The sequence below is a fragment of the Salarias fasciatus genome, chromosome 5, assembly GCF_902148845.1.
Source record: "Salarias fasciatus chromosome 5, fSalaFa1.1, whole genome shotgun sequence".
Taxonomy (NCBI): Eukaryota; Metazoa; Chordata; class Actinopteri; order Blenniiformes; family Blenniidae; genus Salarias; species Salarias fasciatus.
This window is the reverse complement of record NC_043749.1, coordinates 22989469-23007341: the sequence shown is the minus strand read 5'-3', so window position 1 is coordinate 23007341 and position 17873 is coordinate 22989469. Positions and strand designations below refer to the sequence as shown.

Below are 17873 nucleotides of genomic sequence, written 5' to 3'. Positions count from 1 at the left end.
CACACGAGGATCAGGAATCATTCATGACTATGAATAAACTATTTACGCCCCAGTGCTCAGGTGACGATCGGTTCTTTGGCGCTCTGCCCTTTAATGTGCTTTTAAGGAGGATGTAATGTCATGTCAATCACAGCTGAGCTGACCACCGAGACCGAGGCGGTCCGCGATGGTGTTTCAGTGCAGGCCTGCCCTTCGATGTTCAATCCTCTATATTCACTCACACACACACACACACACACACACACACACACACACACACACACCCTTTATTCTCTAAATAGGTACCTAGTGAAATGTGTTAAGCTAAGTGCAAGATAACAGCACGTCAATGCTGATGGGGTGTGTGTGTGTGCGTGCTTTAGCTGCTTGTGTGTGTCACTGATGGTGAAAGCGTGGCAGCCGTTTACTCACCGCAGTCACATGACGAGGAGGAAAAGTAGGTCCGTTCAGGTGTGTCATCAAGGTCTGAAGACTGGAATGCTCACCTTTGGACGGCATTGGGTGGGGCGGTGCACTGAGCATACAGTGCGCGTGTTAGTGTGTGTGTGTGTGTGTGTGTGTGAGTTAGTGTTTTGGTGTTACACTTTTCTTCTATCTTGGTGGGAACATCAGCCTGACTGCACACCAAATCAACACGAGGACAAAAACTGGCGTCCTCGCTGGAGAGCAGGGTTTTAGGATTGGCAGTCATGGAACTGATGGAGAAAACCTTCCTAACATGAATGTAAGTCAACGCTGTGCGGCAGCCTTGGATTTCTACTCGCGTGGGGACGTCAGTGTGGATTCCACTCCAACCCATGTCACTGACGGAGAGTGTAGTCTCTCGAGAAAAGTACTTGGTTTTCAGATTTGCAATGAACGTAAGTTGACATTAGAGTAAAATCATTCGTGTGAATGAGCGTTGTGTCTGTGAAAGAATGAAACCCACAAAAATCTGTTTGTTGTATAATTTTTATCTGTTAAACACTTGCCAGCTCATCCTCTACTCCTCCCATGGGTCATGATGTGGGATGTGCTGCGTGGCTCAAAATAACATCAGGGTTAAATTTTGATCAAAAGTCCTGGCACGACTGTCCTCCTTTCGAATCTGACATACTGAACTTTGCCTGCCTCAGTGGGGGGCGGTCGTAGTTTTTTCCAGTCGCAGTTCAGTCCTGCCTGTCGCTGCTCCGAAGGTCAAAGGCAATAAACTATAAGTTCTTTCAAGTGGTGTTTTAAAATATGTATAACACTGCCAAAGCAGGAACAGTATGCTTTATAAGTCCGTCAGTGCATCTTTGGTAACCTTTGCAAATCATTCTCACAAATCAATTCCTAAAACAAACAGCAACAGCGAACGGCTTGCATTTTTTTAGGTTAATAATTATTATGGAGTTATGTACCTGTTTGGATCGCTCTAATGAAATCATTACAAATTCCTCTCTCCTTGTCTGTGCAATCGAGTAATCTCATTATCGATAATTAATGCTCTCCATCACAATGACATCACCATCTATTTGTTTGATACCGCTAACGGGCGGCTGATTTCGCTCCGCTCCTCCGTGTTGTGATAATCGCTCGACTTCTGGCTGATGAGCGGGGCAGATAATTACTGAAAACGGGGGCGAGGGCAGCTGTCGTCTTTGTGCTCCTCTGAAGCCGCTCAATAATTCAAGCATGACATAAACTTGCAGGGCTGTTGCGTTATCTGGGAGAGTCCCGGGTTTTCTCCTTCGCGTTATGTAATGTTGCAGAGGTCATCTCGAGAAAATTTGAAACATGAATACAGAATCGGAGGGGGGGAGGGGGGGGGGGCGGCGGCGGCGTAGCGAACATCTCCCTGGAAACTGTGGAAACAATCTGGCCATGCAGCCTATATTTGTTTCAGATTCTTCAAATTTGCATCATGCATGGAAAAGTCGGGCTGAATTAACTATTAGCACTTCTCTATTTGCTCCGTTGCCGTGGTAACGGGCAATAACCACCGAGCTGTTTTGATACTGTAAGAACGCATTTGGAAATTATGAATATTGGAGACTTGCAGTCATACGTGAGGTTTTGTTTCTTGACCTCAATGTGGATGACATCTGGGTCAGCCTTTGAAAATGTGTTGTTGAATTTCAGTGAATTTCCTCCAGTTGATTGGAACCATTGATTCCTTGAGGTTGAGAAGTGGGGCTTCCGAATGTCTAGAAATTTGACTTTCAATAAAGAAACTTTGGCCTGACACTGCAAAGATATGGATTGAGTGTTTAGTTCACATATTTAGTCCAAGTATGGGGTTTTTAAGAGTTACTTCCTCTCACAATAGAACGACATTCTCTTTGTGTTAATGGATAACTCTAAACTAACTTGCCTCTTTGTGGTGGTCCAGGGTGTGTGTTTTTGTGTGTGCTACCATTCTCCTGCAGGCAGCTGGGTTGACTCCAGCCCCCTCGTTTGAGGTTGTGTACTTCATTTCTTTATGCTAAACCAGATAAACTAGGAAAATTGATCATGTGTTGCAGAGATGGCCTGTACAGTAAAACCCTCTGCGTTGTGTAAATCAGCGCTGTGTGAGCGGTTGATGATATTGTCAGACTGGCAGCACAGTGGTTAGCATTGTCACCTCATACTAAAAATACCTCCGATTCAATCTGTGTTATTGATATATGAGAGGGCTTTGTGTACTCTCTGAGTGTGCACATTAGATTCATTCATTGCTAAATTTTCTCCAGTTGTGGCTGTGTGTGTTGAAATATATTTTACTATTATGATCTTTTGTCATAAACAAGGTAACCCTGCTTAATTTTTAGCTTTTTTTTTTGTTTTTTTTTATAACAAACAACAAATCAGTTTTTTTTTCCTTCAAATATTTCCTTGCAAAGAGTGAAGCTGAATCTTAAAGTAAATTACAAATAGAGTAATTCTTTTTAAATGACAGTGCAGCTTGTGGTCCTTGCTTGGAGTTTCAATGTTTTTCTGCAGGAATATCAGCGTATCTCCTTTCTCAGGCAGAAGCTGAGATGTGTGAACATTAACAGTGTCCCCTGTGGCTGAAAAAAACTCCTTTTGCTCGGGCTCTGGTGTCTCCAGCTGCTGCGGACGCCGCCGTTTTATGTGCTGCATCACATTGCTTGTTCTGCGTGTCTCCGGGTTCAGATTAGTCTATCATCAGTTCTGCAGCTCCATCTGTGAACCAGGTGCTAAATGACAAGCCAGATGCAACTGCTAATTTCACAATGATATATTCAACATCTGAACAGAGCTCCTCTGCCAGCCCTGATTGTGTGAACCGCTCATTTGGCCAAGGTTCACCTCCACCAGCATCCACCACCCAGAGGATGTGCCTGACCCCTGTGTGTGTGTGTGTGTGTGTGTGTGTGTGTGTGTGTGTGTGTGTGTGTGTGTGTGTGTGTGTGTGTGTGTGTGTGTGTGTGTGTGTGTGTGTGTGTGTGTGTGTGTGTGTGTGTGTGTGTGTGTGTGTGTGTGTGTGTGTGTGTGTGGTGTGTGTGTGTGTGTGTGTGTGTGTGTGTGTGTGTGTGTGTGTGTGTGTGTGTGTGTGTGTGTGTATTTGTGTGTATTTGTGTGTATTTGTGTGTATTTGTGTGTGTCTCTCCCCATGACTGTGCACTAAATGGTGAAAAATGGAGGCCGGCCTCTGATGTGCACTTACATAATGTGCGGCGATGGGCTGGAATGCCACAATTTGGCCCCACACACTCTTTTTCACACTCAACACCCGCTGGCCTCGCAGATCTCTTCCGTCTCATTGGCCTGTTGTCCTCCAGTTGATGTTGATTGGCTCTCAGCGCTGCAGTGCAGTCATTCCTGACCTCCACTGCTTTATCTGGGAATCCAGTTTGCAGCACCACTGGTCTGGCCCCGGATCTATTTCTCCTCTGATTTGTAATTGCTATAAGTAAATTTGTTGTCAAACATTATCAGGGTGCTGCAGTCGAACACAGACTGATCTGATATCACTGGCGGTTGAGCTCACTGCAGGAGAAGTGACAATTTAGAAATATGGTCATTACATTCGTTCTTTTGGAACTTCCTGGACTAACCTAATATTTCTATAATGTTTAACATTTCTACTGACTGATTTCTTATTATTACCACCGCTTTTTAATCCTGTCTGGTGTTCGATCTGTTCTGAGTGTTGCAGAATAACCACTTTGCTGTTGTTACCCATAAATAGTGGATAAGACTGAACTATTCTTTTTTTTTTTTTTTTCCGAGTTATAATTCTTCCAGAGCAGACATTTTCGGGTGGAGCAGATATTTAAAACCGATCATACGTCTCAGAGGAGCCCTGTGAACTGATAACCAGTTTCTAATGATCCGGGAGTTTCTGGGGACTCCTTCACCATTTTGAACTGAGAAACTCTCCCCTAATTGGCCAAATTAGTCTCTTTGCTATTAATTGGAGAAAGTCGAAGGGAGTCCTGAGCTGAACTGTCTGCTGCTGGTTTTTTATCGTCTGGCTCAGCTTTCTGAAAATGCCGTTTTGTTTGTTTCTTCTGCAGCGTGGCGCCGGCGGAACATGTTTACTTCCCTGTTTCTATGTTAGCCGAGAGGAGCATGCACGTCAAGGTCCGGAGTTAACCTCAGCGATCATCTCCTCCTCCACCTGCCTCACCTTTCCGTGAGAGCTTCAAGATTACCCAAAATTCCCGCGGGCCGACAACACAGCCGACGTTTACTTCACCCTCCCCCCGGCAAAGACACTTGGAGGACACGACACTGCTGTGAAGAGGGAGACCGACATGGCGAATAATACGGCCGACCACCCTCCGGGGAATTCGGTTGCAGAGGGCAACCATGACGGGGACTTTGGGGTGACCACGGCGGAACTGAGGAGCCTGATGGAGCTGCGGAGCGCCGAGGCTGTCAACAAGATACGAGACACTTACGGAGACGTGCAAGGCATCTGCCGCCGCCTGAAAACGTCGCCCATCGAAGGTAAGCTCCAGCCGGCTCAGCAGTCCACACTGACATGCACCACAGGAAGGGAATTACTGTTGCTCATCTGACACTTAGAATATTCTCCTCCATATACATGTTGCAGCTCAGGAGGTTTTTTTCTTTTTAAGTCCAGGAAAGGCTGTGGAGTCTCGTAGCGTAGAGTTTTTAACAGAACAAATAAAGAGTGGAAGCCTTTTACCTGTAGAAATGCCTCAGATCTTCACATTCAGCACGTGAGTTGGCTTCCGACTGTGTCGTCCAGTCCGCTGCCACACCGTGGAAGCAGTGCGACCAGATTGTGCGTCATTTGAAAAAATGTGTTCATCCTGCGATTGTTGCCCAGAGCAGCCAGCCGAAGATCCTTCTTCCAAACCAAGTCCCAACGCCTGCTCGTCATTCAAGATGTTAGCGACGAATTTATTTAGTGATTTGCTGCAGAACTAGCTGTGCGCTGGAGCTGGTGATGTCTCATGGTAACAGTAGAGAAAGGTGGCGGAGCGTTTTGGATCTGCTGGTTTCCATGGTAACCGTTGACCATTTTTCCGACGACATCTGTGCTCTGTGCTACTTCTCTTCTAACTTTTAAAGAAACGCACTAACTTCTTGTAACCGGAATTTTTCTCATGTTTCATTGAAATGAGAGCAGGAAGAAATCACAAAGCGTTATGATGATATTTAATTGGAACTGAACGTTTTGTTCTTATATTAATAAAACAATAATATTCCAGAAACTATTATTTTTTTTGTACTGATAGTACTGCTAATATGCCTATAAGATACATATTTCATCACGCCCAGTCATTATTATCCTCGGTATGAAATGGAATCGGGATGCACAACAAGTTGCACAAAATCATCTCCCGATGTCTCAAAGCACACTATTCAAGGAGAGGAGGAGAACAGCTACACAATGAGCCTTGGTTTTCTCCACCCTCTGAGCTCCGAGCTCCTCTGCTGCACATTAAACTCCTCCTGACCCGGTCCCAGGCTCCCGTTAATCTTCCGCTGCCCAGCATGAGCAACACATTTTATCACTAAACCGGGACGCGGCAGCATGCGTTCTGTTTCTCAGACTGTGGGCTGATCGGATGTTTTTCGCCTCACTAATGACTATCAGGCTGAGACTTGCCACGTAGCCTTATTATTGTTTAAGTTTTGTGTTTGTCTGCAGCTCTGCAGGCGGGCGCCGCTGCCGACTGCAGTAATTCAAGGTGTATCGACGGAAATGAATCGGTAATTATATTGACCAGACACTCGGGGATCACGAGGCGACCGTGTGAGTGCCACCGCATGTGGAGGCTTCATCCAGACAGACAATCGAACGTATCTGGCTAAAAGATGGACGCACTCCTCGCTTTGTGATGAGAGATGATCAGTTTGGATTTCACTGAGAGCTCAGTGTGAGACCAGAAAATGGCCGACATGCTGCTGTTTGTTATTTCTCTCTCCTGCTCTCATTCTTTGATCCCTCTGTGTGTGTGTGTGTGTGCGCGAGCGTGTGTGTGTGTGTATGTGTGTGTGTGTGTACGTATGTGTTTGCAGCCATCAGTCCATTCCTGGATTGAAATTAGTTCCAGCCCGTTCCCCTAATGGCTCCATAGATCATTGCTCTGTTCCATTTAGTAATCAGAGGACAGCTGTAGTTGTGTCCTCCACGCAAGAAATTACTTACTTTAATGAAGAAAGTGTAATTATATTTTCACAACGGTGGGGAGAGGGCAAAAAAAAAAAACCCTAAATGTAAGATTTATTACAAACACAAAATGTGTCTGAGTGTGTAGCGCTGAACAAGTGTCAGTTCAGGTGAGATCTGCTGTTTGTTTGTAATATTGTTGTCTGCATTAGCATAATCTCCAGAGTTTATGAAAACAGTGATTCAGTCGGTCACTTCCAGAAAGCCTCCAGCCTCTTGGGAGACAGATTTTTAAAATTAAAGCAGCAGAGGCGTTCAGACTTAGAGTTCTGAGACTGGGCTTTTCCCCCACCGTATAAATGGATAAGTACTGGTGATTTGGACCCGTGGTTTCCCACCCAGACCCCGTCTCAGTGAAGACAGACAAACTACACTCAAGTATGACTTTGTCCAGCAGGTCTGAAGACGTATGAAGACAGGGTTGATCCAGGCTACTCTGAGTCTCAATTTACACTTAAAAGCATGCTTCTGGACTGTAGGAGGAACAAGAGGAGCAGGAGAACATGCAAACTCCACGGGTCGAGAGCTGCAAGTGGTCGGAGGAGTATGAGCAACGGCAGTACTATGAAGAATATATTATGAGGATGTTAAATCTCCTCTCTTCATGCTTTCTTAAATTCTTTCAAAGTTGATCTGATGAAACACTGATAAGGTTTTGGTGGCTAAAGCGTAAAAATCAGGTCCACTGTGGCCTCGAGCATGTCCTGATTTTGTGTATGTGGTGTCTCTCGAACACCTTAAGACAGTGCTTTGATGTTTTCCTCAAGTTTTCACTTGAATTGAACGGTTTAGTTGTCAGATTTTTTTGTGTGAATTGGTACGTTTGGATGAATTACATATAAAACGAGAATGGGCAAACGTTAATTTGAATTTGCAGCTTAACTAATTCACACTTGCATGAAAATGCATTCTGGCAACTCTGCCTTTTGTTTTTGACAAAATAAATGATATATTGGATCACAAAGATACACTTCAAAAAGTAAAGATGCCAGCAGGCTTGAATCATCAGTGCAGCTCCGGTTTGCAAGCAGGGCACGGCGCAACTGTTGAATTACAAATGTAGCTTTAATGAAAAAGCAACACATTAATTGTTTTTGTGCTTTTCATTAGATTTAATTTATGCAACACACTGCTGACTTCAAGTTGTTTGTTGTTTTCTCAGCAGATCATTGGAAAACTTAGTTAAAACACTGTTCAGACATGAGCTGCAGAAACTGAGGACGTGGTTCTGTTGATGTATGGAAGTCAGACAGGACGTCTTTCTTCTCTTACCTTCAAAACCTCGCTGAGTTTTACGGGTTCTGAACTTCCAGTGGGTTTTTCATGTTTGGAGTGGCAGCCCTGGTCCGTTTCCTGTGAGGAATGTATGTTCATTTTTAATATAATGCTGGACTATTGTTCTGTTTCGTGTAACCTCATGTCAGTTTGCTTAATTTTAGTTTGAATAGTTTAGTTTGGAGTTTGCATGTTTTCCCTGTGTTTGTATGGTTCTGACCTGAGTTGAATACAAAGGTACTGAGGATGGCTGGAACTCCCAACATTGATTTATTTATGTATATTATGAATGTCCATTTTAATATTTGCCACCAAACTGTCAATACATAGTCAGATTCTATCAAGTGAGTGAAGTAGATAAAGACTGGACCCTCCATTAAATACCCCTCAGTCCAACAAATAGTCATTTTTTTGTGCGTCTCCTTGCAGCATCCGTGCAGATCGTAGTGCGAAACACTGATTGTGTCTCTGTGACAGAAGGGAAACCTGCATGAAACCTGCGCGTCACACCGCGGTTTCCCGTTTCTCACCCAAAGCCGGTTTCTCACATCGATGCCTGAATTGTCGTGAACTCGTGGCCAAACAGTCCTGGGCAGCAATGGAGATGAATCGCTTCTCACACGGAAGAAAACTACCTTTACGCTTCGATCCCCCACCAGCAGATAGTTAACCCGATTAGCTCAGAAACAGCTTAGCATCACGTTAGACTTCACACAGTTATATTTAGCCCTGTGAGATGGTTGTCAGCGGCAGCGGCTCACTCTTCTGTTAGTGATAATTAGATGTTTCTTCATGAGAAGCTTCAACGTTCAGACTCTGAAATCAAAGTGAAAGTGGACTCCCGGGATTAACATTGTTGCTCTCGGCACAAATGAAGCTCAGCTGTAGAAGCGCCACCCCTCAGTTAACGTGTATCGATTAATCCAAGTGGTTCGTGTTGAGAGGATGCGCAGCTTGAAACGCGCAGTGAGACGTGAATGCAAAAAAGTTTCACGAAAAGACACACACGGTCCTAAAAATAGACGTCTATTTTAAGAGAATGCCAATGAGCAGCGGCGTTGTTCTGTCATTGTTGAGGCGAGAAGACGACAGGAGACGGTTTGTTTTTCTGCGTTTCCTTCTTCATGTAAAAGAGTTGAAACAAATCTCCAGGACCCGGAGATAAAAATGGACTGGAGCAATAACTGACTGTCATCAGATGAAGAACATCATGCTAACACTGAAACGTGATTCTTGTGATGTTTCTTCCCAATTGGCTCAAAGGTTAATCTGCTAGAGGATCTTTGTAATTTTAAAAACCCAGCAGCACCACATGACACAACAGGTTAACACAACCAAATTCGACAGATGGCGGTTCGCCAGTGAGAAGAGTCTTCATGTTCTCCCTGTTCATGCTTGGGATTATTCCAGATACTCTGGTTTCCACTCTAATACAGAAATAATCACCTAAATAACATTAAACCATAAAAACGATTCAGTATGTTGAAGAACGTCACTGGAACCAAAGTCCATTCTGGACTCAAACTATGGATTTTATTGCTGTGAGGTGTGAGTGCTTTACCACTACAGCACTGCGCAGCCTAAAAAAAACTCTTCTTGAATTTTTCTGCTATTTTCACTCTCGCTGAACAACAGTGGTGCCATTTTTATATTTAGTTTAATCATTAAAATTTATATAATGTAATGTAAGAAATGGATTTCTACATTGAAATTGGAGCTGCATGTCAGTTTTACACACACACACACACACACACACACACACACACACACACACACTCTCTCTCTCTCTCTCTCTCTCTCTCTCTCACACAGTAGTGTGTAGGTTCAGAGGTTTCTTGGCCTGCTGGCGTGTCGGTTCCTTCAGATCTCTGTGGTGTGAGAAGTCAGCAGCCAATCTGAGAGTCAGTCAGAGCTGCGTGACCTGAGACCTCCTCACTGTAACTAATACACACACACACACACACACACACACACACACACACACACACACACACACACACACACACACACACACTGAGCCTGGGGACATCCATGTCTCATGCCAGTTGATGCAGAATGCTCCTTGGAGGAATAAAGACACGGAGACATGCAACACTTTTCATGTGTTCTTTCTCTCTTTCTTTCCCTCTTTGAGAAGCGAGTCTCTGGAAAGCTGCTCTGTTAAAGATTATTGTACAGAGATTCTTTTGTCTCTCCTCCAGAAAAATCACATACTTCACTCTTTTATTGTTTTCAGTGTTGTTGAGACTGAGACGTTTATCACCCAAAAAAACTGCAGAATGTAGAACTGGAGTGAATTTTCTCTCCTGTGTGCAAAGTGTAGTATTTATATTTTAGCAGATGCCAGCACTGCTTTCAGTGTGTAAATTATGCATCCAGAGTTATTTTAGAAAACAAGTTTTTTTTTTTTTTTTGCTGCCATAGTGTTTGTTGATGCACTTTTACTTTTTTTAGTAAGTTGATTAAGCTGCATTTAGGTGTGTGTGTGTATTTTACCTTTTCCACTGCTCAGTGAACACTGAAAGAAAAACAAGTCAATATTTGGTGGTTCATTTGGCGAATAACCTGCATCTCCGTGTGTGTGTGTGTGTTGAGTGTGTGAAAGAGGCCGTCACTCACGATCAGAGCAGAGATCTTGTCATTTCAGGTCTAATTGATCGATTAAAATCGCCCACCTGTGGCATCGATTCATTTTACCAGATGCTGAAAAATGACTATTGGTACATGGAAAAGTAGTCATCTGGGGAGTTTTGAAACCCCAGAAGGTCATGAAATACCACCTTGGCTCTTTAGAATGTTTTCCCTGAGACCGTCTATTGTCGCTCCTACGTTAATGACCATCTTCATCACAGATATTGAATTCCCAAGTATGGTTTAGAAAACAAGTGAAGAACAGAAACCGAGTGGAAGTACATGACTGGGGTCAGTGTGTGTGTTTGTGTGTGTGTGTGTGTTCATGCATCTCGCCCCTTGCCTTTATATGTGCACGTTTTAACAAACAGAGTGAACTTTTTGTCCAGGAAGGAGGGAAACGTCCTCAGCAAAGGATGTTCAGGTTTAAATTACGAGACGTCGTCGTGCGTGTTTGATATTCTCGGTGAGAAGCATTTCAGAAGCGACACTAACTAGCAGAGCACGAACATTAACGGCAGGCACAAGCGCCGTGATAGCCGAGATTGCTTTCATTCCTATTCCGTTCACATCCCTTTCGTTCTGTTCGGTTCCGCTTCATTCTGCTTTAGTGTGTTCTATTCTCATCTGTTCTTTTGTTTGCTCTTCTGCCTTGTTTTGTTTTCTCCGTTTTAATTAGTGTTTTTTATTCTCATTCTTTCTATTCTGATCTCTTCCATTCAGCTATTGCCTTCTATTCTGTTTTCTATTTTATTCTCTTCTAGTCTGCATTAGTCAACCCAGCAGTACAGTATTACTAATAATGAACCTCATTTGTTTGCCTTTTGTGATTTGACAGAATATAGGCTCCAGATCTTCATAAAAACTGATTTCATGGTTTATTTCTTCACACACTTGCGTCCCCTCCAGCTCACTACTCTGAGAACTTGTGTTTGAACCTCTCTGTTGAGCGGAGAGCCACTTTAATCACCAGTACGGCTGCAGTAAGTCTTCTGGCAGCTCCCGGGTCATGTTTGCTCTTCTGAGTGAACGAGACGTCTTCTACCATCTTCTCATGCGGCGCACTTTGATACTCTTGACGTGCTTAATGTGGAGAGTTTGAGAAAATCTCACCGTTTGACTTCAGTTGACTTTATGCACGACATTTTCACTGCTTCTCAAAGTCATTAATATTAACCCATCTGCACACACTCACACACACTAATTGCGACAGCTGCTGAATTGCCCTCGGGGGGGCAGTTTGAGGTTCTAGGTTTTGCAGAAGCATACCACGACGCATGGACAGGTTGAGATGGTTTATGGAATAGCTAGTTCCGCGACTGGAAGAGAAGCCTCTTTACCGAGTGAACCGCTGAGAGAGATGTGAGTGCTGTTTGAGTGGGAGGTGTCTGAGAGCTCGACATGCTGCCTCCCCCAGGCCTGTGGATGACCATGGGAAACTGAAACGGAGTGAATTCCAGCCCGTCAGCCTGGATTATGCTCAGTTTTTTTGGAGCAGATCTGTTTATTTCAATCAGTAATAACTTCTGGTCCACGCACAAGGGCAGAAACCAGAAAAAGTCATTAACAGAGACAACATTGAAACTTAAGATAGCAAAGCTCCAACTGAGTTTATTGTCACCTTGAGGTTAAAACACAAACCACTTCAAAATCACCTCTCATGCCCACTCGTGCTTCAGCCTTCAAAAGAAAAATGTCAAAAGAAAAGTGGAACGAAATCACAATGTTTAAACTTTGACCTAAAACACACTCTGATATTAATAAGTTAATAACTTAACAGCACATACAGTCACAATTGTAAACAAAAAGAAACCTTTTAAAGGACATTTGAAGGTGAAATGCACTTAAAATTTGACTTTTAATTTACATTGAAATGTGGGTTTATGTATGGGGTATAATTAACCGAATCAGCCTGAAAACAAAAAAAAAAAAATTCTTGTAGTTGAAGGTTGTCAAGATCATTTGAATGTTATATGAAGTTGTAAAGTGTCTTATTTTATTCTGTATCCCACATCTGAAGAATTAAGACTGAAGATGTGAGATTTGCGGAAGATTAAGCACAAAGATGTGAAAATTGCGTAACCTGTTTCTGCAAGTGCCGGCAGCCGTTGGTCCAGCTGCGGGACATCAGTGAAAGAAATGAGGCTCTGCAGAGTGATGACAGGAGAGACGAAAGGCGAGGACAGCTGCTGGATCGACTGCAGAGGCGACGGAGAAATCTGGATGCAGGACTGAGTCCGTGTTGTTGAAGGAAAATGAATGAAAGTGAAAACTGTGCTTAGTATCTGATGAAGCGGCGCGTTGGCTTGATGAGGCTGTGGATTGGAAAAGAGACCTTGTTTTTTTTGGACCAATGAAGTCCATTTCTGTTGAAAGCTGAAATTCATAAACATCTGTGGCAGGCGGGCGAGTGTGCAGCGAGCCGCTCGGCTCTTATTGGAACATCATCTCGGAGCTTTAATCTGCATCTCCACAGGGATGTTCACCAACAGCCAGTCGAAGCCAGGAAATAGATGAAGCCAGCCTTCACAATCACTGCATCCAACCAAAAAAAAAGAAAAAACCAAACACAGAACCCGTCTTGAATCGCTCCAGCAGCCGGTGACGCCGCTCTGTGATTCTGTTCATTATTTGAGTGTGACAGCAGCTTTCAGCATCAGTCACTGACTCCAGAGTGATCAAACCAGACTTTGAAGTGAACTCTGCTGTGATAAAACCTTGGTAATGACGACTTTGACAGCCGGTGTATTTTTAAAATTTCTCCGCCCCGACCCGTCATGAAGATGTTTCTTGTTCAGCTGGAAGCTGCTGAGAAAATTCATCAGACGTGTTTGGAAGCTGAACCCCGGGTCAGATCAGTGGACGACACACAAAAATCTGTAAATGCTCAGGATTTAATTTCGAATTAATTTCTCACTGTCACCTCAGGTCATTTAATTTCACCTCACTGCACATCTCCTGTCAACATTGTTTCCCATATTCAGTATTTTTTCATCTGGACTGTCCTCATTACCTCATCTGATCCCATCATTTACTCTTTTATTGTTTCCATATATATATTTTTATTTCAGTCACATTTAATCTACAGAGTGACAGGGCTTTTGTCTATCTAATCTCTTCTTGTCCTTTTATTTGGCCTCATGCTGATCTAAATTTCACCATATCACATAAGATCCACTTCTTTCCAGTATTTCACTAATATCAGGCCATCTCACCTCTTCATTTCTGCCATTCGCCTCGTCTCATAACTTCCTCTCATTTACCGAGTTATTTATTTCGTCGCTCGATTTGAAATTCTCATCTTCCGTCGTCTAATCTCGCTCAGCCTCATACCTCCACGGTTCATTATGCTTTATTTTACGACAGGCAGCGCCAGAGTCACCCCAGCTCACCCCATCTCATTCCTCATCTCGTCATTACAAACAAATCTCACTCCATCTCGTCTCACATCGTCATCTGGCACCAAACTATTTCATGTCGTCCGGAGGGAGAGGGTTTAAAGGCACACCATTCCATTTTCAGCACATTTCCTGAATATCATGTCTGCCTTTCTGAGTGCCTGAGACGTACCTGAGATGCTTCTTTTCTGCTACTTAATAAAAATGCCTCCATCTAGGGCTTTGTCTTGTGAGACCAGTCGCTATTTTAAGTATTATAACTTTTTTGCATCATTTCATACAAGCTTATCTATATATATATATATATATATATATATATATATTTTTTTTTTTTTTTGTCTAACACCACTTTGCTTCATTTCTGTTTCCTCCTCTCATCTCAAATCACGCCATTTTATCTCAACCTTCAGCTGACCTCTGTCACCTTCAATAATTCCTCTGGTTCCTGCACCAAATGAGCCGATCGTAACTGGATAGATTCAAAGGAAACATGGTGTCTGAAAGTAGTTGAGGGGACAGATTGTGAACTCCAGAGTTGGTGGTTTGATTTCCAGGGTTTTTTTTTTTTTTTTTTTTCATGTCTACATGTTGAAGTGTCCTAGATCCAGTTACTGAAGCTAAAATGTCTCCTGTCACGTTTGACGGTGTGTTTATTTCTGGTTCAGCGATCTAATTCTGTTCACACACTCGCTGTTTGATGGCTTGTCATCCTTGCTGCTATAAAAAAAAAATTGGTCCCTTAAGAAAAAGTCATTCCATGTTAAGTGAGGACATATTTTAAGGTAGGATTAATGTATGTGTGATTTCTTTGTGACTCTTGAGGCAGTCTGCAGCAAATGAAAGCAAGTCAAAAAAAGTTCGCAATGAGGTATGAAAGCACAACTTCTTTGTGTGTCTAATACCCTTAAAAATTCAGTCATGCCTTCACTTGTTTGTTTCAAATTGATTTAATAAAAAAGAGGTGGATGCAGAGATAATATGAGGACGTGGAGCAGGGGAACTTTCCATTCTGCCTGTACTCAGAGATTCATCGGAGATGCAGAAAGCCGGCCATTAGTAAGGCATATGGGGACATTAACACGTCTCAGCTCTTGTTCTTGCTGACTTACAGAGTCTGCCTTCATGAGAAATCCTGGGAGTGCCGTCTGTTGGCATTCAGCTCACGTTTCACTGCACATCTCCCAATTTCACTAAGAATCCACAGCAGCCATGTTGCTACCCACACAGCCATGCAGAGCAAGATTCTGATTTTCAGGTTTCGCCGACAGATTTATCAGGAAGGATACACATCAGTGGAACTGTTTTCCATTCAAAATATCTCCGTGCTCTCACAAATCCATGTAAAAAGCATTTTCCACTGCTGTGATTTTACTTCTTTTGTTATCGATAACAAGGTCATGTGTTAGAGAGCTTGGCTCAGATCTTCTATAAATACAGATGAGCTGATGATTGCCTGCTCGTAATTACTCCAGTGTAACAGACTACAGATGGCATGTATAAAGTCTCATTTGCATCTATTTTTAATAAAGGCCACAGGTAAGCAGCTCTGAAACGGGATGCAGCCTCCTGCTGCTGTGAGGGTCCGGGCCCACTCCGGGATCTTTCTGTTTTTATTGTCTTTATATGGAGCATGAACCAGCAGTTAGATATGAGTCACTGCTGGAAAAGGACAGTCACCGCTCTGGAATCAATAACTTACGGATATTGTTTGGTCTTCGGCGAGCGGAGGTTTGGGAGCGGACTTTTGTCCGCAGAGGGATGGGAAGTGAAATGTAGCGGTGATTTTTCAATCCACTGAACTTATCGACTAGTTAAATAAATCCTCTGTGACTGATGTTTACAGAAGTTTTCAGGCAATTTTGTTTTCGTTGGACCTGCCTTCGTCCACTTTGATTCTCGCCTGGTGGAGCTGAGTGATAAATTTAGCCCTGGTCGTTCTTATCTGCTTCGTGTTGCGTTAACCGCTGGCACAAATAACAAGAGGGAATTTAATCCTACTCAACTCAAACTATTAAAAAACGAAACTTGGAGGAAATGGCACCAATTGTATCCACATGCATTTAAAACTTCAAACAGATGTCATTCCCTTTGCCTGGCTCACCGAGGTTCAGATTATTTTATTGCCTGTGGATTAGAAAAGTGTGTTACAGTTATTGATACCAGACTTGGTTACATGATGGTTCACTCTGGTGAAAAGGCAACAAATATCTTCTGTACTCACTATAATTTATCATTCATGTATTTATTTTTAATAACAGTAATATTGCTAGGCACTAAAATTTGTATTTCTGGTCAGTAAAGACGTCGCACCATGTATAGTTCCTGCATTTGTAGTTGTAATTCAATTTTTCATTTATATACTGTATGTTTAAGTGTTTATTGTCGTCCCACAAAAAGGAAACGGAATTTCTGTCCTTGGTGTTGACGTGGAGCAGCTTGGCTCTGGAGGAGCAGCAGATTGCCTGTTCAGCAGGAGGGATGTTGGGTTTAATTCAGGCTGCCACGAATTCATCACGAACACACTGTGGTGGTGGTGGTCCCTGACTTAGGGGTCAGCGTCTGCTCTGGGAGCCACTGAACGAACCGCCGCAAGATTGACAGAGGAAACAACTTATTTCCATTTTCTGTAGCATACCAAACTGACCCCTAAAGAATAATTTATTCACATAAGATTCTTTCTCATTGTTTTCTGTTATGACTTATTTAAGCATATGTATCCAGGTGGTGTCAATGGGTCGTTTGGAGGGATCAGTAGATTCAAAACTGTTGCTGCAGACTGTCTATGAGTCAAACCTGGGAAACAATACTTCTCCTCCAGGCTCGTTTACTTCTCTAATCTGCATAAGTTCACCTTAATGCACCATTTTCTGACCTTTTACTAATTTTAATAAAGGAAACTTGCGGACAGAAAAGAGGAAGTGATGAACATAGCATTACTTACAGTGTGTTTCTGGGAAGGAGAGAACTTCTCCGGTGATTCATCACAATCGATGTTTATGAAAATGCTGCAGTCTCCAACAAAAGTGGGTCAATCTTGACTTTTCATATCTAAACAGCTTCTTCTGCTCTGTCTGTTGGGTGTGTGATATTTAAAGAGCTGAAGATACATGACTGAAAGGCGATGATGGGAACTCTACTCAGAAATCAACATCTTTCAAGAAATTGCTAAATAGCAGTTTAAACCAATGGCTGACTTTCGTTACTGCAGCACATGACCCCTCCACATTCTGACAGACGTTTGTGATTTTCTCAGTGGGGGAGAAAAAAAGGGTTGATGTCCAACTATTGTTACGTTTTGAGTGCTTCAAAGCAGGGGGCCTGTTCTCCGTTTGACTGATTGTTCTGGTAGCCTATTGCAGTGGATGTGTGTTACGTAATCCTGCCAATTTTAACTGTAATCCAAAGCAGGCGCTGCTGTTGGTGCAGAGGAGACACAGCGAAGTTGCATTAACATTTTTATTAGATGCAGCTTTGGTAAACACCCTCAAGTGCAGGATGAGTCATCAGGCAGGAAAAAGAGGAAATCTGATGAGATTTTTTTTTTCTTCCCGCAATTATTTGCCACAAATCAAGAAAAGAATGAAAAACCAACCAACGCTGGAATGGAAATGAGCGTTGTACACCGTTTCTCATGAATGTGCTGGGTGAAAACTTTAAGAGGAAGTGACAGCTCGTGAACATTTGTCTTTGATTCCTGACTTCTTCAAACGGGAGTTGTTGTTTCATTGTCCATGAAAACCACAGTTTCGACTGTTTTCCCCTGAATCTGAGTGTCGTCACCGAGCTGCGCAGAAAGCTTGATAATGAGCCAAACCCTACGATCCGTTGTGTTGGAGCACCGAGAAAACATGCAGGAATCAACACCTCTGCTCCAACACAACACATATTTCTTGTGAAACCTGCTCTCAGAATATATTCCTGCTTGAATTGAAAGTTCCCTTTTTGTTGTG

At 43.0% G+C, this 17873-nt stretch overlaps 1 protein-coding gene across 6 annotated transcripts in view; it reads left to right on the top strand.

The window, feature by feature from the left end:
* LOC115387998 (plasma membrane calcium-transporting ATPase 1-like) overlaps window positions 1–17873 on the top strand; it is a 99213-nt gene that overhangs the window by 34727 nt on the left and 46613 nt on the right. For 5 of the 6 annotated variants that reach the window (XM_030090915.1, XM_030090913.1, XM_030090910.1 and 2 more), the window contains exon 2: window positions 4488–4923. In XM_030090915.1, the coding sequence (XP_029946775.1) occupies window positions 4728–4923 (196 nt within the window). In that variant the 5' untranslated portion in view covers window positions 4488–4727. Of the gene's footprint in view, window positions 1–4487; window positions 4924–17873 lie in introns of those variants that run through there. The other variant, XM_030090912.1, reaches the window with a different exon arrangement.